The 25,866-nt window shown below is 39.7% G+C and overlaps 2 protein-coding genes across 4 annotated transcripts; both read left to right on the top strand.

Annotated features, from left to right (window-relative positions):
• Positions 1-1,629: 1,629 nt before the first annotated feature.
• Positions 1,630-16,156, top strand: LOC133136441 (serine palmitoyltransferase 2-like). Of its 2 annotated transcripts, XM_061253928.1 has the most exons (13): positions 1,797-1,927; positions 3,750-3,841; positions 5,737-5,931; positions 6,459-6,613; positions 7,371-7,519; positions 7,812-7,936; positions 8,978-9,071; positions 10,346-10,451; positions 10,616-10,835; positions 11,441-11,567; positions 12,113-12,248; positions 12,337-12,466; positions 13,136-16,156. In XM_061253928.1, exons 2-13 carry the CDS (start codon positions 3,761-3,763, stop codon positions 13,256-13,258), a joined length of 1,641 nt encoding a protein of 546 aa, XP_061109912.1. In that variant the 5' UTR covers positions 1,797-1,927; positions 3,750-3,760; the 3' UTR covers positions 13,259-16,156. The 2 variants fall into 2 exon arrangements, with proteins under 2 accessions (XP_061109905.1, XP_061109912.1); XM_061253921.1 differs by lacking the exon at positions 3,750-3,841 and having other exon boundaries at positions 1,630-1,927.
• A 1,801-nt stretch (positions 16,157-17,957) lies between these two features.
• Positions 17,958-25,852, top strand: LOC133135300 (HHIP-like protein 1). Of its 2 annotated transcripts, XM_061252210.1 has the most exons (10): positions 17,959-18,374; positions 18,473-18,661; positions 19,171-19,817; positions 19,967-20,110; positions 21,127-21,455; positions 21,724-21,850; positions 22,047-22,192; positions 22,975-23,056; positions 24,429-24,511; positions 24,681-25,852. In XM_061252210.1, exons 2-10 carry the CDS (start codon positions 18,527-18,529, stop codon positions 25,292-25,294), a joined length of 2,307 nt encoding a protein of 768 aa, XP_061108194.1. In that variant the 5' UTR covers positions 17,959-18,374; positions 18,473-18,526; the 3' UTR covers positions 25,295-25,852. The 2 variants fall into 2 exon arrangements, with proteins under 2 accessions (XP_061108187.1, XP_061108194.1); XM_061252203.1 differs by having other exon boundaries at positions 17,958-18,661.
• The last annotated feature ends 14 nt before the right edge of the window (positions 25,853-25,866 follow it).

Here is a 25,866-nt window from a genome sequence, read left to right as displayed (position 1 = left end):
CTAAACATGTGCTCTGTTACCTATTAGCTTCAACTCAAAAGATGTGCAACACTTAAGTGGGTCTGCAATTCAGAGTTTCAAGCTTTATTTTAAAAGTAGGGGGGGTTTAAGATTTCGACAAGGAGCTGCAAAGAAGTTACTTCACCTTGGTTCAGTAACTATCCTGTGGCATAAATGGACATAAACAAGTCAAATATGTTGTTCTGATAAGGGCTTGTGATAAGTAACTAAATAGATTTAAACTTAAAAAAATTTAAAAGGTTTTTTTTGCAGCTGAGAAATATTGCCACATATTGATACATTACTCCATGTTAAATTATTCAGTTACAACTGCTACTGTCATTAAATGTAAATGTCACTATGAGCCTAAGTTGCACTCACACTTACTGTGGCTAAATCAGTACAAAATATATTTCAATAGATATATAGCTAATCTACTAGAGGATCAAAAATCCTTTCAATAAATAAACTCTGTTCCTGACATGTTAATACATTTTTCGCAGTATAATAATAAAAAAATGAAGATGTTATCAAAGGTTAACCAAGAGAGCAATCAGATAGACCAACTTTAGAGCGATGTGACGCCCCTTTCCTGTGTTAGTTCAATAGAAACTTGTGGGCGAATGCCAAAATATGTGTTAAACCCCTTGTTTAACGGCAGCATCGTGGTAAATTAGCAGTCAAATAAGTCAATCGCCAGCCTAGGAGAGTGTATTGCTACTAGCCTAGGATAGGGAATAGCCAACCTAGGAGAGTGGGTTGCTACTAGTTGGCAGGTGGACCGCTAGTCTAGGCGATTGACTTGCTAGTCTAGGAGAGTGGGTTAATTGCTAGTCCAGGAGAGTGAGTTGCCAGCCTAAGAGAGTCAGTAGCCAGGCACTTACAATGTGTATAATTTGAATGATCTACGCATTTCAGAATGCAATAAAAAAAAATTTGTTAATGTTTAAGAATTGGAGATTTGCAGGATGCGGTGTCAGAACATAATATTTCATGCGTGTGCGCACCTGCCCTATATTTTACTGCGAAAGCACAACCTATTTGAGGAATTTAGGCCTGTGCATGTGGCTTGTTTATATTTAGTCAGTGTTACTTCATTTAACATTCAGAGGCTTAATATTTCACCATTTTGTGTAAAGATATTTCCCATCCGTTCTTGAAGAGGGTGAATTCAGGTCATTTGGGACAAATCTATGTAAAGGCAGTTTCTGAGTCTGCCTTCTCTAACAGTTTTAATAAGACTGTGAGGGAAAAGTCAGTGTCCCAAATTACCTGACTTTACCCTATTTATGCAAAAGTTCGTTCTGTAATATTTTACTATTGTGTTACAGGCAAAAACGAAGTGTTCTAATTGAAAGTTTTGGAAAGATCTTCTTCCAAAGGATAGCTACTTTGCTATGTATAGTTTTACACGTTTGTGACAATTAAATATTTCTAGCTTCTGGCCAATCACTGACGAACAGTGGATCAAGAAACAGATTAGCTTTATGTCACATGCTCGTCCACACCCATAGAAAGGTTATTACAGTTTATTCCGCTGACGTTCTGACCACTCCCTCTTTTGAATCTGGAGCTTTAAACCACTCCTATTTTTCTCGTCTGTGTTGCCGATGACAAATATCATTGGCTGCTGTAAGTGGCTAAGGGCTGGATTTTCAGTCTTCTTGCCGTGGAAATTTGATTTTGAGTTTTGAACATCGGAGGAGGTATTGGGTTGGTCTACATCTGATTTCCATCTTGTGTGCACGTTAGTGTAATTTTTGTATGTTCAACTATACTAGTAGGTATGACTAAAATCTCAGCAAACAAGTCGGCAAATGGGGAAGTTTGTCACCATGCTACAAACGGCTTAAAGCCACGGAAGAACGGCTTCGTGAAGAACTTCGACCAACAGCAGCAGCAGAAGTACTGCTACCCCGAGGAGAAGGTGAGGCCCTGTCGTGAACGATACACAGTTGTACGAATAGGAGGAGTTGCTGACTGTGATCAGCTAGCTAACGTTACAGTTGTCAATGCTAGCTAACCAGTTGGCTACACAGTGCTCATAAATCGGAATAGTTAGCTGGCTAGTGCTACTTAGCTTTGTAAAGTGCCAATCTACATACCATCATATAGCTATAATTTAGCTAGTTAGCTACAGGTAATTTTCTAGCCGGGTATAACTAAAGTTATATACCATGTTTGCTAGCGAGTTGGCTGTATTACCTAGTTATGCTGAAGTTGATCACTCGTATCTGTTCTTTAGCTAACGCTAGGCTAGCTAACGTTAGTCATTTTTTATGGCTGAAGTCCGATCCATTTGATCTAACAGTACGTAAGTTAAGTTGCTTATGTGCCAGAAAAGTTAGATCCTATAACAGTGTGCTTTAGCTAGCTACATTTGGGAACTGTTTGCCCAAACTAATCGGAGTGGTAGTATGAGTGTAGCAAATGCAACGCAAGTTAGTAGCTACATGTTAGTTGGCCTAATTTAACAGTTTGTTTTGCTAGTACATAGCTAGTGGTTAAGTTTGATACTGCATCATTGCTCGCTAAATCGATAGCTTTCTGACATGATCCCTACAAATTGCTAACTTAAAGTTGGTCGTGCTAACAAGTTAGGCAGCCTATTTTGCGTAACTCATTCATATGCAAAAGGCTGCCACCCCAACAAGTCAGTGTACGTAAAATAATGGTACCGTAAGTTACTAAATGATGTAGCTAACGTCAAGTTACAGGAGTCCTCCGATACTTAGCTTTAAGTAAGGAACTAGCTAGCTTCGTCATTGTATCCTCTCAAACCCTGCTCCATCATTTTCATTTGGTGCAGTTTCTGGCAATATATCGCCAAGGGGGTAAGAACAACCCCCCCCCCCCCCCCCCCTAAATATAATTATATTAGAGAACCAATATAACCAAGTTTCGTTTTTTGTTTACATTTTGGCTGAATGTGCTTTGTAGTTTAGACACCACGAAGTGGAAACAAGCGTGTGGCATTTTTATGTTACGCGCTGGTATCCAGACCCCCGCCCCCCTTGAATATCTTGTAGAGTAACAATTAGCGAAGTAAAATAAGTATTAGCTGATTTAAATAAGTGTGCATAATAATAATAATAATAATATTTATTGTTATTATGTATTAGCCACATGCAGTGAGCACCATAATTCATTGGACAGTGACACACTGTTTTGGTTCCGTACTCCCGCAGAATGGCAATGAGGTTGAAATGCAGACGGTCAGCTTATTGTTCTTGTTCAGGGTATTTTCATCCATATCGGATGAACCGTTCACAAATGATAGAACTTTTGTACATAGTCCCCCTCCCATTCTTGGGCATCAAAAAATATTGGACAGTTTAACAATGTCGAATAAAGTAATAATAAAGTTAATATTTGGTCGCATATCCTTTGCATGCAATCACTGCTTGAAGTCTGCAACCCAAAAGACCTCGCCAGATGCTGGGTATCGTCCCTGATGATGCTTTGCCAGGTCTGTACTGCAGCCATATTCCGTTCCTGCTTGTTTTGGGGACTTTTTGCCTTCAATCTCCTCTTCAGCATGTAAAATGCATGTTCAATTGGATTCCAATCCGCTGATTGAATCGGCCAGTCAAGGATTTTCCACTTTTTGGCCATCCAAAACGCCTTCATCAGGTCGTTGTCTTGTTGCATGATAAAGTGCCATCCAGTAAGTTTGGCATTTGGTTTTATCTGAGCAGATAAAATATTTCTGTAGACTTCAGAATTCATTGTTCTACTTCTGTCTGCAGTCACATCATCAATGAAGACAAGAGAGGCCGTTCCTCTGGCAGCCATACAGGCCCAAGCCATAACACCCCCTCCAGCATGTTTCACAGATGAGGTGATATGCTTTGGATCATGGGCATTTCCTTTTTTTTCTCCAGACTTTCCTCTTTCCATCACTCTGGTACATGTTAATCTTTATCTCATCTGTCCACAAGACTCTGTTCCTGAACTCTTGGGCTCTTTTAGGTGCTTTTTAGCAAACTGTAATCTCGCCTTTCTGTTCATCAGGCTTATCAGTGGTTTGAATCTTGTAGTGTACCCTCTGTAGTCCTGTAGTATGGTAGACTTTGACACATCTACACCTGCATCCAGGATAGTTTTTTTTAAATCTGTTCGGCCATTGTCAGGAGGTTTTCTTCACCTTAGACTGTATTCTCCAGTCATCCACTCCAGTGATCTTCCTTGGTCTTTTGACAGAGTTCACCTGTTTTTTCTTGTTAATAATGAACCAAACGGTTGACTTGTAAATGCTCGGGGTTTTTTGCAATGTTACTGATTGATTGATTTTCATTTCTGAGCCTTATGATGACCAGCTTAATTTGCATCGGCACTGCTGTCTTCCTCCATGTTGTTGCACCTCAACAACAATCTCCATGAACAGCATCAACATCAACTAGACACAAATGCATACACCTACCGTACAAAATATATTTGTAAAACCAATTCAAGAAATACTTGTAGTACCTTATAATGGGGCGACCATGTACAAAAGGTGTTGTCATTTATATAAGGTTAATATGGGTGATATGGGTTGAAATGCCCTCAAATTAAAGCTGACAGTCTGCACTTTGTCATTGTATCCTCTCAAATCCAAAGTACCATTGTACAGAACCAACATAACAAAATGTGTCAATGTCCAATGAATTATAGTTATAGTTAGATCAGTGAGTCCATTTGTGAAAAGTTAAACATGCAATTAACAACCCTAACTGGAAAGCCTCTGGATGGCAACAGCTCTGTAAGGAACAGCTGAGAATCCACCCATTGGAAAATTAGAATATTTCTGTGGCCAAAAATACATTTTTGTTGTTGTTGAAACAGTTTATAAATGGCATTTTTGGAATTCAAAGCTGAAAGCTCAAATTGTTTTGCAGACTTGGTTGTGTGATGTTTTGAAAGCTTTGGCAGGTCTGTTGCATTGCAAAGAACATGGATATAGATTTTTTGGTTGTGTAAATTAAGGGACGAGCAACACACTTATTTTAATCCCAGTAGAAAATTGGTTCCTACAGAATTCTTTTTTTTTTTTTTTTGTGGAAATTTGCCTGAAGGTGTTCTCATTGTTAGGACACAAACTTGTTTTTCAAGTTAATTGTTGGAATGCAATGCATGTAGCCCAATGCAAAGTGTCGGTTAAACTGTAATTGCTGTGAATGTGTCAGTGCATGCATTTTGGCAAAAAGCAAGGTGAGCAGCACTTTAGTGTGCATGCAGGGATCGGCAACCCGGGTCCTGGAGTGTCGCAGGGTGTGCTGGTTTTTGTTTTCACCTTCTATCAGCAACCACCAATTCAGAACCAAGAGAAGGTGAGGTGAGTAAACCGTAAGAAACTGGTTCAGGTCCAGGACCAGGGTTGCCGACCCCTGGTGTAATCGATTTAATATGGACTCTTTATCTATTTATTTATTCAGATTTTGTGAGAAACTGTGACTGTGTACGCTTTGAAGGGTCCTTACATTGTTCTTGAATTCTCTCAATAATCCAAGAAGGTTGCCTCAGGCCAGTGTTTGATATGCAAGTGACAACTTCAAAATCTGTTTAAAAAGAAAATCAGTGTCGATGTTGAATGTTAACCTTTTGGTGACACTTTAAACCGTGAATCTATTGGCCTAATATTTGTTCTAGAACATACCGATTGTCTATCACATTGAGTTGCTTGATTTGTTGACCACTTTTTTTCACTTTGTCGTAAAAAGTAAATATTGTGCTTACTGTCTTGCTAATGTTTAGGTCCATCATATTGCATGCAATGGAGGATTGTATAACCGGCCATTCAATGAATCGTTTGAGGAGACTCCCATGCTGCTTGCTGTCCTCACATACTTGAGTTATGGCATTCTCACAATATTTGGATACCTTCGGGACTTCCTGAGGGAATGGAAAATTGAAAAATGCAACATTGCCAGCGAAAGAGATGAACAAAGGGTAAATTACCTGATTGGATTCCCCCCCATTTTTTACTTTTCTTTCCAGTAAGAACTGTTTTTCTGTTACGGTCACTAAAAAGGAAGGAAACCGCACACTTTGCGTACTTGCAGACAAGGGATGCTTGTGACTTCATTGAAAATACAGTTGTGTGGAAATGTTTTTATGCAGTAATTCTAGGGGGTGGTTATTTAAAGGAGGGGACATTCAGTTGTAGGATTTACTCTTCTTGCCTAACATTTTCATTTTGGCACTGAAACACAAGGAGAGAAATGTCTACCTTGTATTTGTTTATTTCATAAACTTTGTGTTGAAAACTTCAAACATTGCCTGTTGTTAACTGAAGCTTTCATTCACTATCAACCATTTTCTTCCTTACCTTAAAGCCAAATTCATTTACTGAAAGTAAGACATTGGAATTATTTCCAGAAACTATTTTTGAGAATTGATGTTTGGTTGTAAAAATATTTGAATATTTGATGTTAACCAGTGATGTATAATTGTAATGTATTTTTCTTTGTTTCTAGGATTTTGTACCACTATATCAGGATTTTGAGAACTTTTACACTAGAAATGTGTATATGCGAATTCGGGACAGCTGGAACCGACCCATATGCAGTGTTCCAGGGGCCAAAATGGATCTGGTGGAGCGAGTGTCCCATGACTACAACTGGACCTTTGAGTGAGTGAGCTCTTCCATTCCTGAATGTGACCAAAATTGGGAGGAATATCTTAAGTGTAACATTTTAAAATAGTCAGTCAGATTTAAGCAATGACAAAGTACACGGTCTTTGATAAATCTACATCAGTTGTAAAAATCAAAAGGGAGTTAACTGAAATCAACAGAATTTTTATTGAGGATAAATTAATGGTGGAAAGCTAATTGGCTGTGTATGGTAAGAAGTCTGTTGAATTCACAAGTTCGATCTAGTCTCCATTGTGGAAAAGGTGTGTTTGGAACATTTGGATTGAAAATCAGCCTTGGCAAATTTAGCAGAGGAAGAAGGTAGTGGGTCAACGACTGATTCTTGTGGAACACCAATCAGAGCATAGGTACCTCTCCAGGGACCCTGCTAGAAACTGGTAGAAGGCAGTGCGTGTAAGGATCTTCAGAAGAAAAATGAAAGCGGATCTGCACATTGAGCCAAGGCCGTCAGTCATTATGACCCTTGATTTGCAGATGTGTTCTTTGCTTCCTGTAAAAGAATAACGCAGACTTGACAAAATTGGCTAATGCTTTGATTTGGAACTGAATGTATAATGTTTTCACTACATTTGAAATATTGAACTAAAAGCTATTAAAACATTTTCTGACTTTTTTTAACGTACTGCTATTTATTTGAGCACAACTGTACAAGCAGAATATACGATAATTGAATTTGACCATTATTATTTTAAAGGGAATATGGCAGGATTAAAATGGTTATTTATCCTCTCAGATACACAGGCAAAGTGTTGAAAGATGTTATCAACCTGGGCTCGTACAATTACCTGGGCTTTGCGGCGAACACTGGGGTGTGTGCTGATGCTGCTGCAGAGGTGACCAGAAAGTACGGAGTGGGTGTAGGCAGCACCAGGCAGGAGATGGGTAAGACATTCATGCTCACACACTGCAGGGAATTATTTAACTTGAGTACAACAGACTGTCTTATCAGTGTTACTGAATTTCAAATGTTGACCTTGAATGAGGCCACCGACTATCAGGGAGCTTAAGTCTGTTGCCTAGTGCCCAAATCTGATTGGAACTTTTTACATGTGATAAGCGGCACAATTATGATATACAGTAGACATAACCAACCACATAACCAAGCTCAAAGGGACCAAATGGGATATGGATATGAAAATGAGTGTATTGTTGAAATGTGATATTGTTTGCTCAGGTAATTTGAGCAGCCATGAAGAACTGGAGAAGTTGGTGGCAAAATTCCTGGGAGTGGAGTCTGCCATGGCCTTTGGTATGGGTTTTGCAACCAACTCCATGAACATTCCAGCACTTGTAGGCAAGGTATGAAGATTCTCTCACCTGTAGGTTTCCTCTCTCCTTTCTCTGTCCCTCTCTCTTCCTCTTGCTGTTCATTTTGTTCTGTTCAGCCTTTGCCCAATTTTTTCATTCCTTAAAAGTTCATTTGAACATCTATGTTATCTCACAAGGATTATGATGACTCACTGACCACTGTGTGACCTCAGTGTAATGTAAAATAGTATGTTCATAATACGCAAGGGAAATGTAATCTGGCTCTGGGCACAGAGAGTGTTGACTGTTCCGCAAGCTTCCTTTACCGTTATGTTACTATGGTGCCTGCTCATGACCTCAAGCCCATAAGCCAGTACGAGAAGAGAAGTAGATAAGGGAAAATATCTGCAGGAAATGGGATTGCCTCACAGCTGGAGTTCATTAGTGCTATTTCAACTTCCAGGATAAACAAGCAGTGTGATATTGTAGTTTTCTACTTGGGATTATATGGTGGTCATTAGATTTGGAAATGTTTTTGAGCTACAGTAAAAAAAACCTACAGTTGAAGAATAATGAATGTGTTGTTCCCCGTTGTTAATGAGTTCTCCATTAGAGAGACGTTTTTCGGAAATGGGCCGATTTAATTTCCCTATCATTGTGGCAAATGCTAGGCAAAGCTGATTACTGTCCACTTAATCCTGAATATGATAATGTCTTTGTACAAGAAGGCCACCTGAACGTGCTTTCAAGAACAACTTGAATGTAGACTACATTTATTGTGTGGATTAATATTGATTTGTGTGTGGTGAGAGAATGTTTTAAAGAGTTACTCCCCATATTCTGTGGGATCCTGAGAGATTCTGTGCGGTGAATCTGACATTACTTTTGTAAGATAATGGCCTCATTCATGTTTCTCAGTGTTGTGAACTGGTACTGTTGCTCATTCAGTGCTAGGAAAGCATGATGCAATGCAGTCCCTGTCTTGATCAGTCTGTGCTGATCTCTGTATTGTTGCCTATATTTTATCTGGAAGCAGCTTTTCGTAGGTGAGTAATGTCGATGATGCTGTGTCTCGGGGCTCCTCCCTCTCAGGGCTGTCTGATCCTGAGTGATGAGCTGAACCACGCCTCCCTGGTGCTGGGAGCCAGACTGTCCAGGTCCACAATCCGTGTCTTCAAGCACAACAGTGAGTCCTGCATCCGATCTCTGCACTTGTTTACTTAATGCCGACCTGTCTCTACGCTGCCTAGCAACAACAACCATTGCCAAGTCGTCTCTTAATATGGTATCCAGTGCACTGTTCTCTGTCTGTTTAGTTAATGGAACACCATTGCAAACAGTTGAGGTTTGTATCGCTGAAGCACTTAAACAAAGAGCAGTGGTGTGTTAATTCCGTGTTGCTCATTGTCTAGTTCTGTGGTACATGCACATGCTATAGAAGACCATAATTGTACTGCTTTATGATAGGCTTGTTGTAATGTTTTACAGAGTGCATTTTTGAAATACAGGCAACAGGGGGATGTTGTTGAGGGATTCATTTCATGGTTTGTACTCTCATTGACAAATTAAAGGAGAACTTTTCCTCCTACCATATTTGTTTTTTTACATATAGTGGGGGATTAATTAGTTTACTTTGGTATTGAATGAAATTGTCACTGTTGCTTGGTCAACAAAGCTCTAGAATAGATGTTTGGCTAGACAGGAAGCTGTTGGCTTTGAATAAACATTCCGTACTGAATGTGTGCATTCTAAAGTCCAAGCACAGAGCACGTATTGCAGAAGGTTATTTCAGAACAAGTGTGGCAGTGAGTATTATGTTATTGCTCAGTTTAAAAAATATATTTTAAAAGGCAGTGTTAGCATAAAGTTTTTTGCTCTTCGTGAAATTATATTGTAATATTTTTACAATAGATAACCAGCATGCACTTGTGAAGTTAATGTGGCAATGAAACTGCACATCCAACATACCTGCGTTTCGCTTTCCATTGTGGCTCAGAAATTATTTGAAAACGTGGAGAATGCCAAAATAGGATTGGATGGTAGATGGGGAAAATCAGATGAACGATCTGCACTTCACTATGGGAACTATCATAGTGGAAATAAGAAAATACCATTGCTTTGAAGTTTAGAGGTCTGATATTGTACACCTTTCCAGGGTTTTATTATAGGTCCTGGTATCCATAAGAAGATGTTTGTGTGGTTTTAAGTACCAAAAACAATATATATATATATATATATATATATATATATATATATATATATATATATTTTTTTTTTTTCTTCATGTATAGTGAGAAATTACTGGGATGCTGTCACAGAACAGTTCTATGGATGGTGTCATTTAGTACTCCCGAAGGCCGGAATATTCAGCTAATCGTATACAGGAATAAGATTTGGCTGATCCTTTCAATAATAATGGAATCGGTGTAAAGGGAATGTGGTTCTGTTGGGTTGTTTCAGACATGCAGAGTTTGGAGAAGCTCCTGAGAGATGCTATCGTTCATGGGCAGCCACGCACTCACAGACCCTGGAAGAAGATCCTCATCCTGGTGGAGGGAATCTACAGGTAAGTTAACTGCCACGTTAAATGTTCAGTGCTAATTCCGCTCTTGAGTTACCAATTTCTTTATCATGCTTGCAGTCAACCGAGAAGTCCTGCATTTGAATAATATGAATAATAGTCTCCCTGTGGTTTGGTCGTTGTGCTCCACCCTCCCTGTCTTCTCGCAGCATGGAAGGCTCCATCGTACGACTTCCTGAGATCATCGCCCTGAAAAAGAAGTACAGGGCCTACCTGTACCTGGACGAGGCCCACAGCATCGGAGCGCTGGGTCCCAATGGGAGAGGGGTGGTCGACTACTTTGGACTGGACCCTCAGGACGTGGACGCCTTGATGGGGACCTTCACCAAGAGCTTTGGGGCAGCTGGGGGATACATTGCAGGAAAAAAGGTAAAGGAGATCGGTTCCTCAGACAGTTTAGCTACACATTCAGTTTATCCAATGCTGTCTTTACTGTAGTGCTTTCTGAATATAATGCTGTTATCTGTGAGTACCGTCACCTTAACTCCTCCAATCTGAATAGTGAACAGTCTGCTATAAGCCCAAACGCCAGAATAACCTGCTTGCCCATGTCTCCTGCTACTCCTTTTTGTCTCCAGTGGCCTGTCCTTCCTACTCGAAAAGTAGGATAAGACTCATGTCATTCATTACTTATTTCTACAGCAGTCACTTCAGCATTTGTTTTCCTCAGGATGGAAATTAGGCTGATTGCATTTGTAGGTAACATTGGTAACACACTGTTGGTGACCATGCTTTGACAACTCAACTGGCTATTGTTCCCCCCTTCTTATTGCGGTGTGGTTGTTCAGGTTTATGCATTTTTACTCCTGAACCTAGTGATGTCCAAAACCAGTGCTGGTGTTGATAAAAATGGAGATGACGCACATAAAAACCATCCACTACTTCTAATATGAAGAACAACAATGGTTTGAATTTGCATAATTGCTTTATTAGATTTTACTGAATATTCCCATAACCGTTTGTTTTCTCTACAGGAGCTGGTAGACTACCTCCGTACACATTCTCACAGTGCTGTCTACGCCACGTCCATGTCACCCCCTGTGGTGGCACAAATCCTCACTTGTATGAGGTGCATTATGGGAGAGGACGGGACCACATTTGGTGAGTTTGAAAATGGAGGTGTTACCAATTCTGGTTGATGCAAAGACAAATGAGCCAGATGAACCCCATTGGGAGCTTGTGCAAGTGTTGTAGTGCTACCATAAGGGGGCAGTATAGGCCAATGAAGAATTTGTTATGCCAAGAAGGAGCCTCAGTTCAACTGCATATCAGAGTATGCAAAGTATGCAGTACTCGCATTGTTACAGAAACGCTTAACCACATTTCCTACCCTGTCCCCTTTGGTATGCATCTTGTCTGGCCATTTTTCATTACCAATCGGTTGATTTGTTTCGACTAATAATCTGGTGCAAGGGACTCTCAAAGATAGTGTTGCCATATAAGCTCATATACCGTTATAATCACCTTAAATGGTCATAACTCGTAATTTCGGTATGCAAATGGCCTGCTCATCACCAGTCAGGTGAAAGTGTGGACTAATTATTGGAAAATCCTGTATTATGATCTCTCAAACCCTAAATTAATTGAAATGACTGGAAATGGTGACAATAGCGGAGATGAAGCCATCTGAATTCCCTTCTTCTCAGGCCTTGAGCAGGTTAGACAGCTGGCAGAGAACGCTGCCTACTTCCGAAAAGGACTTCAGGAAAAGGGCTTCATCATCTATGGGAACAGCGACTCTCCTGTAGTTCCCATGATGCTCTACATGCCATCAAAGCTCAGGTTGGTTCAGACCCCCATGCATCACTATACGTCACAGGCATAGACCTGAGTGACAGGTTTTAATGTCTCCCCCTCTTGCTTTCTCCAGTGCGTTCGGGCGGGAGATGCTGAAGAGGAACATCGGGGTGGTGGTGGTTGGGTTTCCAGCAACGCCGATCATTGAGGCCAGAGCTCGCTTCTGTATCTCTGCAGCACATACCAAAGAAATGCTGGACGTGGTAAGCTCTCCCTCTTTGAGCCGTGCGCTCTCCACCTCAACCAGGGCTTTTTCTTCTTCTATCCATTCCGAGCAGAATCAGAATTTTTATGTTCAACAGTGACCAAGCAGCATGACGGTTAATGAGTCTTTGCTTACCTTTTAATATATTCTAATATAGCTATTTTACAAGAGAATTAATGTTATTTCATCTGTGTATTCCTTACCTATTTGTAAAGACCAAAACTGAAACTAGATTTGAGAAATAAATTATCAATGACCAATGTGCTTTTCACAGTGTGAAGCCCTATATTTTTCAGAGGGTCTAACAATTTATTTGCTTATCAAAAAAAATATATAGTGTGCATGCCAAGATTTGAAAAGAGAAAGTGAATGCTGTTCAATGGCCTGCATACACTGTAAACCATCCCAAAATGACTGCTTGTCTTATTGTTAATTGTTAATCTATTAATTGGTCAACTACTTTGCACATGCTGTTGAGCTGTGTGTTTGCAGCCCTTTTAACAGGTAACCTAAAAGGCTTGTGCACAGCGCCCTCAATCATATGATTGAGAGTGATGTAAAATCATTGTGTACCTTTTTTTCCTGTTTCAACCTGGCTGGCACAGGAGCACATTTTGTGTTTGAAGCCATTTCGCTCATGTTCAACCTCTCTGCTCTCTGCTCACAGGCATTAAACACCATCAGCGAGGTGGGCGACATGTTGAATGCAAAGTACTCCCGACGCAGAGTACTTCCCTCACTGGACCGATCCTTTGATGAGGAGACCACATACGAAGAGAATGAAGATTGAATGTCTTCCACTGCAACCAAATGTGCACTGCTCGTCTGAAGCACTCTGAAAATCCACAGAACCACTTAATATATAATCTAAGCCCCTTTTATCATCCTTATTTTAACACATGGAGCTCATGATGGCAAAGCAGTGTCCATGGAGAGTGCTTTCTGTTTATTTTCATTTTGTCTGAAGCACTGTTGGGTTTGTGTCTTAACTTATTGTTGCTTTTTGCTTATTTTTGGAACTCTGCAGAAGACGGGTTGTCAGTGCGTTTGTGTGCCCAGACTGTTTTTGTGCAATATCAGATGAACCTCTCAGATTGGTACATTTATTAGAGAGGAGAAACAAATTAACCACCCAAATATTTTTGAATTTAAAACTGCAGCAACTGCTGTCAGTCCAAAAACCACTAAAGGTTATAAGGTTATAATTTTTTTGTTTGTTCCCCATATCGTTGCAGGTGTGCTTTGTCGTGTATCTGATTGTCAGCAGTATTAGCTTTCAGTTTTGTCTTTTTGTATAACTTGAATTTCTGCCAGGACCAGTACCTAACTTGAATCAAGGCATTATCTGTCTTGCTTTACCAAAGTTTGGAACACAAATCGGCAGCTTTGGGTAATGTCAATGCAAATGACTCCTCTGTGAGTAGCCATGCACAGCTGTCAGAATGACCTTCCAAATGATTCCACTTAACAGGTCTTTGTCATTTTCAAAAAGCTTTAACTAATTTTTTTATTCTGTTTTCCAAAAGAAATTGTCAAGATAGATTTGTTGTACATTTCAATATGGGACTGATATATTTCAAGTGTAATCTTGTTCATTAACCCCTACTGTCTAGACAGGCTTTCTTCGTCTTAAGTTTTGTACTGCCAAGTTTCATTCTTCTGTGCTCATCTGTAGTGTTTGTAATTTGAGCCCGACCAATATATGAGGCTGATAATAGCGTTTGTGGACCATATTTGTATCTGTAATCATGGACAGAATGCGTCCGATAAATGTGAGACTGATGTTTTATCTAGCCAGGGCTTGACATTAAGTAGAATTCAGTAGTGGCGTGTAACTCATTCTTACTAGCCACTTTGGCAGGTGAGATATTGGAAGCATTTTCTATGAAAAAGAAATTGTAGTACAAAAGCCATCTGATAATAATTAAGTCAATTTGCAGTGATGCGTCCATAATACTACAACTCCCTTGAGCACTGGATGCACAGTGTGCTCATCCCATTGGCTTCCTCAGTCGGAGAAGGCGGACTTGGCACTGCATACAAACCGCTTCTTAAAAAAAAAATAAAAAAAAATAAATAAATAAAAATTTGTAGTGACACTTAATACAAAGTGCACTGTCAGATCCTCCAGTTATCATCAGAAAACACAGAAGTCGCAGCGATGGTTCAGTAGAGGAGCATGAGCTTAGCAAAATTGTGAACGTTTTACCACGTGATTTAAAATTGTGGGTACATGTAATTGTTTTCCCCACTGACAGTTAGAGAATATTCGTGGCAAAGAGACTAATTTTTTATCTTTAACCAGCTAACGTGGTAGCTAAGCGTAGTGTTCTTGGGGATTGGCAATTAAAACTGATTTTTCTTCTCCCAAACGCAAACACTTTATTCGGGTTAGACAGCTGAGTAGTTGCCTTGTCCTAATTGCTGATAATTTATCACTTTATTTGAGAGGGAAGCAGGTAAAAATGCTCAGTGGCTAGTGCAGTGTTTCCCAACTCCAGTCCTCGGGACCCACATGCCAGAAGGTTTTTGTTGTAACCAGTAACTCACACACCTGATTTAATGATTAAACCAATCAAACCACAAAAATGCCCTTGATTAGTTAAATCAGGTGTGTGAGCTACTGGTTACAACAAAAACCTTCTGGCAAGTGGGTCCCGAGGACTGGAGTTGGGAAACACTGGGCTAGTGACTTTGGAAAACTACTAGCCATGGTGCCTGGTGAGCTAAAAGGTTAATGTCAAGCCTTGTATATAACACTGACTGACACATGGGCACTCCTAGGACTTTGTGCTTCTTGCGGTCTCATGTGACCTAGAACGTTCACTATCATTAACCTTTACAAAACTCGGTCAGAGAGCAGAACTGGAGGAAGACTGTCAGAGATGACAAACTATTTGAATTTAGTCATAAATAATTTATTATCTTTTGTATTCCTCATTAATTGTAGTCTGATAAAAGTTTCAGCCTATTGGCTCTTCACTGCCGATGAATGTTTGCGAACTTTGCTAGCTAGCTAGCGTAGTGTCAGCAAATTGACTAATAAAGCTAGCTCATCAATTAACATTATCATTCATGAAAGTGCCAATGCAGATGTAAAATATACTTTCAGGACCATGTTTATTTACATTTACTGCAGGATTTCAATTAGTTGAGGCATTTATTTTCATATTGAATGTGCTCGATGGCAAGCTAACGTCAATAGATAGCAGAGAGTAAGCGAGTCACTGCCATTTTTGCTCATTGTTTTTCCATTGGCCCACCAGGGTAGTCAGAGCGTTTTCAAAAATATACCCGCTCATTCGCTGCATGTGTCACACATCATAGGCAGAAGGCTTTGTGCGACTCATTTTCTCTTATTTATAACCTACAGTATACAGTATTTCTAAACTGATACAAATAACTTTTTTGAAAACGTTTTTGTTTCCCATACATTGTCATGATAGATTAATCACAGTAGATAAATCATCATAGATTTCCCCTCTTCTGATCCCCTCAGGCGAGACACCTGACCAGGCAGTGCAAATGCAGAGAAGCTATGCTTATGTGTCACTAATTGACTGGCAGTAGTGATGGCGAGTAATTGATTGATGTCCAACACACTGATGTTTACTTGGGTCACAATGTTAAATGTAAAGTTGGTTGACAATGTTAATAAAATATACTTTAATAAAAGTTGTTTACGTAAGCAGCCTTCTGAGTACATTTGCAAAGTCATATTAGTGCAAAATTGGTGCACATTTTACACCATTTTCATTCCACCTCAAAAACTCACTATCGGCTTTTATATCCGTAATTGGTGAATTTTCTCGCTCTGAAATCGGTATTGGTCTCACAAATCCCACATGACAAATCCCATATTTGTCATTATCAAAGATAAAGGGTGTTTTTAAATGCTTTCTAGTCTTTGAAGGAATTTGCATTGACTTCATTGTCTGGGAGGGAGTCTAAAAATGGTTTACTCTTGCCTTGAGTGCATCTTTTTATTAATTGTAAAAAATGGCAGCTCTAAACAAACTCAAAATGCATGCATGTTTACAGACTGCATGCTCCCAGTGTAAGTAATACTGATACTTTTTTCATCCTATTTAATCCTTAAAAATGCTTGTATGATGTAGTCAACTGAAGCTGCTAGGTTACAGTAAAATGGGTGCTGACTTGAACATATTTCATTGTCTTTGAGATGAGTCCTGGTTTCAAGTCACGACTATTCTTACTGTAAGCATCAACATATATCATGTTTTTGGTCTTTTCTGCTTTACTTGACAGGAAATATGGAAACAATGTGAAATATTTCCATCTCACATAAAAAAAAACGAATTTTGTTAATTCATTACTGTATGAAGAGTGAAACTTCACAGGGTAATAAGGGTCTCAAAACAGGAAAAAATATCTAGCTGTCAGTGAAAGTGCAGTAAATTAGAGGCTTGGATATTGGACTACTTAGAACATGTTTGTGTTCAAACACAACTTGCTACCAATAAAGCATAGAAATAATACTTTTTGGATTAATGCCTTTTGCTACATATCAGATAATCACTTCAATTTGCCATGTTTCACTTCTTTAAAATATTGCTTAAAATAACCTTGTTTGCTTTATACCCCCCAATCTCCCATCCCATCACCACCAAGCTGTTTTTTGTTTTGTTTTGTTTTTTCCCAGCAGGTCGCTTTTACCATAAATTAGTTTGTTTGACAACCTCTTCGAAAGCCACGTGCTCCTTGGCATTCGCAGTGTCTTGTTTTTAGGTAATGGCAGTAAGTTTTGCTCAGCTCTTTAGTCAGCTTGCTCAAAGTTAAGTTAGTTTTAGACTAAGACAAAACCAGTGACAAAGATAGATTATGATGCAGTAGCTCTCTTCAGTTAGTCGTTTATTTAACTGAACAAGGCAGCAAACTTACCATTATGGTTGACTATTACAGTGCCAATTTTGCGTTAGCCTAGTTCTCTAAGGGTTAGAGGTTTCCTGTTTGTGTTTCATCAGTCCTCCCTCTATGAGGTGGATGCCCTTAAGCATTCAGAATCTCCACAATCCACCTAATTTTCATCTATAGCCAGTCACAGTAGGTTACATCGTGTCTTCATTGATTTTAGTTCTGTAAGAGCTCCACATTTTAGTCGAGTTTAAACTTAGTGATACGTGAATATAACGAAAATATTGTCGAAAATCGAAAGCATGGGTGTAACATCGAGCAATATGCTGGAACTTCGCGAGACTAATTTTACATTAGCCCATTTGAGGTTTTATGGACACTAATTCGTTTGTCATTACCATCCAAACTGTTTAAACTTCTCATTTCTCAGTTGTAAAAAGACTCTTAAATGGGTTGCTAGCTTGACAAAATGAAAATCACGAGACCCCATTCCCCTTGTTAACCGACCGAAATGCTGATTTTCCCCTTTTACTTGTCTGGGTTTTCGGTACCAATTCGGTTCTTCGTTCGCTGAAAAAAGGTTTTGGCTATCTCTCTGGCGACGTTAACTTCCTCCCTTTGATTTCCTGTTATGAGATGAGCCGCGGTGATAAAATTATGTTGTGAGATTATCCTATATTTAGGAGAAAACGATGAACTTCTGCGGTGATAAAATTCTAAGGGAAAGGTTACTCATCTGCTCAAAACGCCAGAAATGTTTCGTCATTCAACGAGGAGACGTTTTCTGAGAAGAAATAACTGGTGGCACAAATAGAATCGACGAATGTACGACTACTCGGTAACGAAAACGAACCGGACAGCAATTAAAATATGCAGTTGACCGGAGGTAAAATCGATTTTTAAAACAGTGAAGTGCAGCTGGAAGTACGGACACCGAGAGGACATTCCACGTCTTGTTTTTTTGTTTTCAGAACTCCTTTTAAAAGCAAAGCTACATGCATTTCACATGAGGACGCCTGGACGTTCGAAAAGTATGATGCATTCCAATTTGAGAATTATCAGGCACGCGCCGTTTATTTTAGCGTATTTATCTGGGGTTTGGATTGCACCTGTGTCCTTACACCCACAGTGCCTGGATTTTAAGCCTCCATTTCAATCCCAAGAAGAGCTTACGTTTTGCGTAATGTACAAGAACTTCGGTTGCTGTGATTCTGCGAAGGACCAGGATTTGAAGGCGAAGTTCTACCGGATCATGGACAGTTTTGACTATTACGGTTATGCAAGTTGTGCAGGATACGTGCAGGACATTATTTGTCAGGTACAAGCAGTCTTTTCAGTCATATACATTAGGGTATATTGTAGCATACTTGCTATATAGGGTAGTAATTGGTTGCAAAATAATGATGTATATTTTTGTATGGATCTTAAACTTTAAAAAAGTTATGTCTGTGTTAAGACTTGAACATTCTCTGAATGATTTTTAAATATATGCATTAACACAAGATGGGCATAACGTATATGGTACACATCATTGGCATATTGTTTTGTTTTTAATTTAGCATGATTTCTCCTCAGAGATGTATGAATCAGAGCTGTGAAAATATGAGTGGTATATAAAATGAATACGCTTCAAGAGATAAAGGTGGCGGCATCACCTTGTGCAATATACAAATCAGCATTTCATACCATAATTGGCTCTGGAAGTTTACACCCTGTGCAGATACTGTGTGCATGTGCACGTAAATGCCTACGTGCCTCATTCTGCCAAGGTTATGTCTTAGCTGTCAAAACGGAGCTCTTAGCTCTTCTCCTGTTTCACTTGTCTAGGAATGTTCCCCTTATGCAGCACACCTCTTTGATGCAGAGGACACCAGCACACCGGTGAGATCTATCCCAGGGCTTTGTGGAGACTACTGCTTTCAGTACTGGCTGAAGTGCAGGTCAACCATCACTCTCCTCTCTGATGACAAGCATCTGGCAGAGATAGAACAGGACCAGCATAGGTTCTGTAAGCATCTGGAACTAGATGACCCAGATTACTGCTACCCCCACCTACTCAGTAATGACCAGCTAAGCAGTAACCTGGGACGCGTGACTGCAGACCCTGAGGGTTGTCTGCAGTTGTGTCTGGAGGAAGTGGCTAATGGGCTACGGAACCCTCTGGCTATGGTACATGCCAACGATGGTACGCACAGGTTTTTCGTGGCGGAACAGGTGGGTGTGGTATGGACATACTTGCCTGATCGTTCCAGGCTAGAGAAACCCTTTCTGAACATCAGCAAAGCAGTGTTGACTTCGCCCTGGGAGGGGGATGAGAGAGGATTCCTGGGATTGACCTTTCACCCCAAATTCAAGTACAACAGAAAGTTGTATGTCTATTACTCGGTGGAGGTGGGTTTTGACGAGAGGATCAGAATCAGCGAGTTCCTCGTCTCAACCACCAATATGAATGTCGTAGACCACAGCTCAGAAAGGTAAAGCTGTGTGTGTGTGTGTGTGTAAACAAGCAGAATTTGTTATTTGTTCAGATACATTAAAATACAGGTTTAAACGCTGTACATAATGTTTAGTTTTGTGTCAGCAAGTGTTCTTGTCGTTAATTTTGTTTAAAATTTTTCTCCAGGATTATTTTAGAGATTGATGAACCGGCATCAAATCACAACGGTGGTCAGCTGCTCTTTGCTGATGATGGGTATTTGTACATCTTCACTGGGGATGGAGGCATGGCAGGGGATCCTTTTGGGAAATATGGAAATTCACAGAACAAGTGAGAGGAAACATGGACTGAATATTAAACCGTTTCGGTGCCAGTGAGCCCATGTGCATTTTTGCCTTTCGGGCCTGCATCACTGACGGCCAAATGTCTTTCTTTCTCTTTTGTTAGAACTGTTGGCAGCATTGCACTTTTTTCCTCATATTCTGCAAATTTGCTGTTCATGAGTCATAGATGTGTGTACAATATGGTTTTATTGTCTAAGCTTCCAAATCACACCCAATATGGAATGGTCACCAGATGGGCTTTTCATTCTCAAATAGTGTTTCACGTTTCAGTATATTTTGCACTCATTCATCTCGCATTGATGGACTCTTAATTGTGCAAATATTACTGAACAAATAAAAATTGAGTAAATATTGCAGCCAAGTAGCACTGCAAAACTGGTTTTTAACAGAAGCTTTTGGCAGGGCTGAAGTTGCACATTTATAACTGATAGTGTGGTAAGCTGTTCATAGATGCGTATGAGGCATTCCTTATAAGCTCACCTATTACGATATAATGAGTATTGGCCCCTTTTGTCGCATAGAAATGTAATTTCAAGTGTGCCTTATTCAAGGTTGCCGAAAAGTGTGCATGCGTGCACATGCACGGGTGTGTGAGTTTGTGTGTGTGTGTGTACATATATAAAATACAATCCAGAACTGCATATTTGTCATGGCTCTGAACACATTTACTCACCTTTGTGTTGTAATATGTGTGTGATCTTAGAAAATTCATTTGTAGGGCTAAATATTTCAGCAAATATTTCCAACATTTAGTTTTTCACCCTAGTTGAAAATCACCGGATATTCAGGGGTGAAAGACTTGTGGTTATTTTGCAGTATCTCAAACTAAATTACATTTTTAGAAACATACATCCTGACCGATTGTTTTTCCCTGAATGTATAAGTAACACACAGTTACACATTTAAATCGTTTAAGACCTTTAGACTAGGTCCTTTGCATTGTAAGTATGCCTGTAGTATTTGGGGGTATTAACTCCTCTTCTGTTTGCTTCCTTTCCTCAGGTCTGCCCTATTGGGCAAGGCTCTTCGCATTGATGTGGATAATAACGACAGGGGGCCAGTGTACAGGATTCCTCCCGACAACCCCTTTATACATGACCCAGAGGCTCGGCCAGAGGTGTATGCGTACGGCGTGCGCAACATGTGGCGTTGCTCAGTGGATAGAGGAGATCCCCACACCAAGGAAGGGAAAGGAAGGATCATCTGTGGAGATGTAGGACAAAATAAATATGAGGAAGTAGACATCGTAGAGAAAGGGAAGAATTATGGCTGGAGAGCAAAAGAAGGTTTCTCTTGTTATGATAAGAAACTTTGTTCCAACAGCTCTTTAGGTGAGTGCTCTGCTGTCACTATTCGTTTACTGTGATGTCACGAAACCATTTTTGAAATTGTAGTCTCAAAGTCTGTTATTTAATCACAAGGACTTGCTGATTATTTTGATATTCAACATTTGAGGTAGTCTTCACAAGTAAACTTTCAAACTGGAAAAACGGTAAACTAAAGAAAGCTATAGGTACTTTGTAGCTCTCAGACAAGACTTCAGGTGCAGTTGTAAATGTCAGTGTTAATGTTGTAACATTCTGTCTCCTGGATTTTTAGATGATGTCCTTCCTATATATGCCTACCCTCACAAAATGGGGAAATCAGTTACAGGGGGCTACATCTACCGAGGTTGTGAATATCCCAATTTAAATGGCATGTACATATTTGGTGATTTTATGAGTGGGTAAGAGTTCTAATGTTATTGTAAATATGAAGGTACTTTGAATTAGAAATATCTTTTTTTTATTTATATATATATATATATATATATATATATATATATATATATATATATATATATATATTTCTTTTTTCTTTTTTCTTTTTTTACATGAAAATGTCCCTGGGAAATGTTGTTGAAATGTTTCTCTCTGCTCCAGACGCATGATGAGTCTGAGGGAGAACAAGCGTACAGGCCAGTGGGATTACAGTGAGATCTGCATGGGAATGGGGCTCACGTGTGCTTTTCCAGGCCTCATCAATAACTACTACCAGTATATCATCTCCTTTGGAGAAGATGAGGCAGGTAGGATGCAACAGCGGTGCTCCTAAAACTGCAGACTGGAACAAAATCCAGTCCTCAAATTTTATAAACCATTACATTTTTAGTTAGATATAGTAATAAGCTATTTGTCTATTGTGCAGCCAAATGCATAATGCAATGCTTTGCAAAGTAATTACCCAGAAATGTTAAAGGCAAACACAACCATATTTTTTTACTTGTCTTTCTGGGCATGTTTTATGTTTTTATGGTTTCAGATGATAGGCTTTTAAGTAATCTCTTGTTTGATCAGCCTAATCTGATACAGTCCAACTCAGATTAATTTGGTCAGTTACGTAATACTCTTCAAAGACATCAACCTTGATCCAGTACACGGAAACAAATACTTACGTATACAGAAACACAATTTACTTGTGTGTTTTTTGTTTGTTTGTTTTATTTTGCTATAAATTGGCTCCTGCAAGGGTATGCAGATTAATCAAGGTGGCTAACATTCACACTAAACAGATTATTAAATAGAATCTTTACACAAGCAAGTGTTCCATTCCTCTCTATAATATTTAAAAACAAATCATGGTCAGTGGGCTACATGCTGAATGCCAGTGATTTTTGAGAATGACTGCCTTTGCTTTCTCGAAGTAGAGTGTGAAAAGTTATGATTTGTAGCATTCAGTGTGGTAATGGAAAAACATCTGCCCTTCCATTTTCATATTTAGTTCTTTGTGTACTTTTTGGGTCGTTAAGCAAAGTGTCTGTGAGTGTGTCTCTTCTGACTCCCTGTCTGTCCTGCATGTTTATTTTAACAGGAGAACTGTATTTCATGTCCACTGGAGTTCCAAGTGCAACATCAGCTACAGGTGTTGTGTACAAATTTGTAGATCCTTCACGGTAAGGAATAATTACAGTATGTTGTTATCTATATTTCCTTCTTTCCCATTATCAAGCTTACCCTGTTTACCAGATTGTACCTTTACTTAGCCATTTATACATTTTTCAACAGCAGAGCAGTCAACCAAAAAACAAATTTAGTGACTTTTTAATTTGAGTTTTGGTAGGAAATCATTATGAGTGAATACACTTTACACCTTTCTTGTTTCCACCTGTTTTTGCAGGTTATCATGTGACGCATATTGTACCAATCATTCTCTATTCCAGCAACAGCTAAAACAATAGATGTTGTTTCAGAAATGCATCCCTGCCAAAGATCCATGATTCACAGGGGTTCCTCAGAGTTTTTGAATTCCCACAAAGATTTCTGTGGGCTGCTGTCTTTCCAGGCTCTTGGCAAATGTGAAAAGCATGTGCTGGCAGACATATCAGGTGCTGTCTATAAATCTCTACAATGTTAACCCAGACAATGCTGGCGCTACTACAGACTCACTGTGTTAGCGTGGTTTGCCCTTGTGTGGTCTTATTAAACCAAGTAACAGCTACTTTATTAATCAAGTTCTAATGCACTAGGGCAAAATGAGAGTAATTCAAACTTTTAAACATCTATTTTTAGATTATATGCAATTTTTATATGAGCCCACAATTTAAATGAAATCACCAAAAAAACACCTCTTTATTAATGGTTCTAGTTATTTTAATCTCAAAACCCACTTCTTCACCAACATGATTCTACCCTTTCATAGAGACAACTGTCTTGAGAAATCCTTGAATACTTTTTGTGAGTTTACTGCCAGAGGGCTTGTAGATACTTACAATGCAAAGAATGCTTTCATAATACTTAGCAACTGTCTCACATAATGCATGGATTTGAAGTCATTTTAAAATATTTCAAGAATTCTTTCCATGAAATGTGCCAACTTGTGTCTATTTGGTTTGTGATATGTACAATTGCATCATGCATTGCTATCTGTTTGCTCCTATATCATATCTTTGCAGTCAGTCTCTTGCCTCACGCAGTATATGAGAACCAGGCCCATTCAGGCATGTTAAGGACAAACTGGAATTCATTAAATTTCAATTGAAGTGACAGCCAAGCCACATCTTTTTTTGTTTTGTTTTGTTTCTGTTTTGTTTTGTACAATTTTTTAATCTTATTCAGCTTGGGGTATTGTGGCTTAAAGTATGTTGCATGATCTCCTTGGTGACATTTTGGACAGAAATCTCTCCAATAAAGAAGAGAAAGCACATAGATTTTATGTTTAGCCAGCATTCCAGAGCTTTTTATTTTACAGCAGATGAGACTTTGTTCCCAGAAAGGAGATGGATGTTGTTTCTTTATTTAATTTCATTCTGTATTATGTCTTTGTAGACGTGCACCACCAGGAAAATGTCGTTATGACCCACTACCTGTCAAAGTTAAAGGAAACCTGATAAGATTCAATCCAAAGGAAAGTAAGTATGATTGCAACTGTGCTACTACAAGTTTCATATTTGTTTGGTTAAATGAGAATTCTACAAAACAGGTTAGCATCTCTGCGGTTCTGCTGTGATGATGGTAAAAATGGTTTTAAATTCCTGTTAAAAAATCCCTTCCGAGTTAAATTTTTTTATTTGTCTATAGCATTGATTGGAGTAGAATTACCAACAAAACTGCCAAAACGCAACGGTGCAGAAGGACCTGCAGCTCCCCGCCCGACCGCACCAGTGCGCACCCCTGCCACCACGACCGACTGGCTCCAGGAGCTGATCGACCTCCTCAGGGAACAGGAGGCAGCCTTAGGGAGGACCACCCCGCCCACGACCACCACGACCGCCCGCACACGCAGGCCAGGCAGACCGCGAAAAGGCCGGCGGAGGAAGGGCAAGCACCGACCTCAGGCCTCGTCCCGCAACGGAGCCCTGCGATTGGTGGGGGACGAGGGAGGGCGGACCGACCGGGGACGGATAGAGATCTACGCCAACGGGGAGTGGGGAACGGTGTGCGATGACCTATGGAACACGAAGAACGCCGCCGTGGTCTGCCGTCAGCTGGGCTTCCGCTACGCCCTGAAGGCCTCCAAGCACGCGGAGTTTGGCGAGGGCACGCACCTGAGGATCCTCCTGGACGACGTGCAGTGTGAGGGGACCGAGGAGACCCTCCTGGACTGCAAGCATGCGGGCATTGGGAAGCACAACTGTGCACATTATGAGGATGCAGGGGCCATATGTGGGAACACGGAGTATGGAGAATACTAGGGTACCTTGTGAATAGAGTGGCTGGTTTGCAAAGTGAAGAACAGAAACTTAGAGCCAGTTTCACGGGCAACAATTAAGCTTAGTCCTGGACTTAAGTCTTGTATGCAGAATCTCCATTCAAAATTGAATTTAGTCTAGGATTAGGCTTAATCTGTGTCTGCGAAACTAGCCCATAAAGCCTAATCTAATTTCCGTTGACATTTTGGCACATAGGTCTACCTCTTTCACTAAGGTTTTAATGCCATGCTAATTTTCTGAAATAAAACAAATTGTATATAAAAAATATTTTTGTGTAATATTGATCCAAAACGTAACATTTCGTTTGAATATACGGTACATTTTGGTTGATTATACGGTACACTTTTTTAAATTGCAATTTAATTGTACATGGCTGGCTTCAATCACATTTAACATGTTCAACGTATTGGCCAACTGAATGTATCAGAAACTTTGAAGTTATTTAATGGCCTTTAATGTTCAGTTGCAATGAATGATGCAAGGAGGTTTATATTGTGCGCATGTTTTCACTATGGTTCATTAAATACTGTACTCTTCTCACTTTTATTGTTTCA

The sequence above is a fragment of the Conger conger genome, chromosome 1 (genome assembly GCF_963514075.1).
Source record: "Conger conger chromosome 1, fConCon1.1, whole genome shotgun sequence".
NCBI lineage: Eukaryota > Metazoa > Chordata > Actinopteri > Anguilliformes > Congridae > Conger > Conger conger.
The sequence above is the reverse complement of the archived record's forward strand: the minus strand, read 5'-3'. Positions and strand labels throughout refer to the sequence as shown.

Excerpts from the sequence above, each read along its gene's own strand:
- LOC133136441 (XM_061253921.1), top strand. The coding sequence starts at position 1,787 with ATGACTAAAATCTCAGCAAACAAGTCGGCAAATGGGGAAGTTTGTCAC. Across the intron at positions 7,520-7,811 it reads CAGCACCAGGCAGGAGATGG|GTAATTTGAGCAGCCATGAA; the intron begins GTAAGACATTCA and ends TTGTTTGCTCAG. Across the intron at positions 11,568-12,112 it reads AGAGGACGGGACCACATTTG|GCCTTGAGCAGGTTAGACAG; the intron begins GTGAGTTTGAAA and ends CCTTCTTCTCAG.
- LOC133135300 (XM_061252203.1), top strand. The coding sequence starts at position 18,350 with ATGAGGACGCCTGGACGTTCGAAAAGTATGATGCATTCCAATTTGAGA. Across the intron at positions 18,662-19,170 it reads TGCAGGACATTATTTGTCAG|GAATGTTCCCCTTATGCAGC; the intron begins GTACAAGCAGTC and ends TCACTTGTCTAG. Across the intron at positions 20,111-21,126 it reads TATGGAAATTCACAGAACAA|GTCTGCCCTATTGGGCAAGG; the intron begins GTGAGAGGAAAC and ends TCCTTTCCTCAG.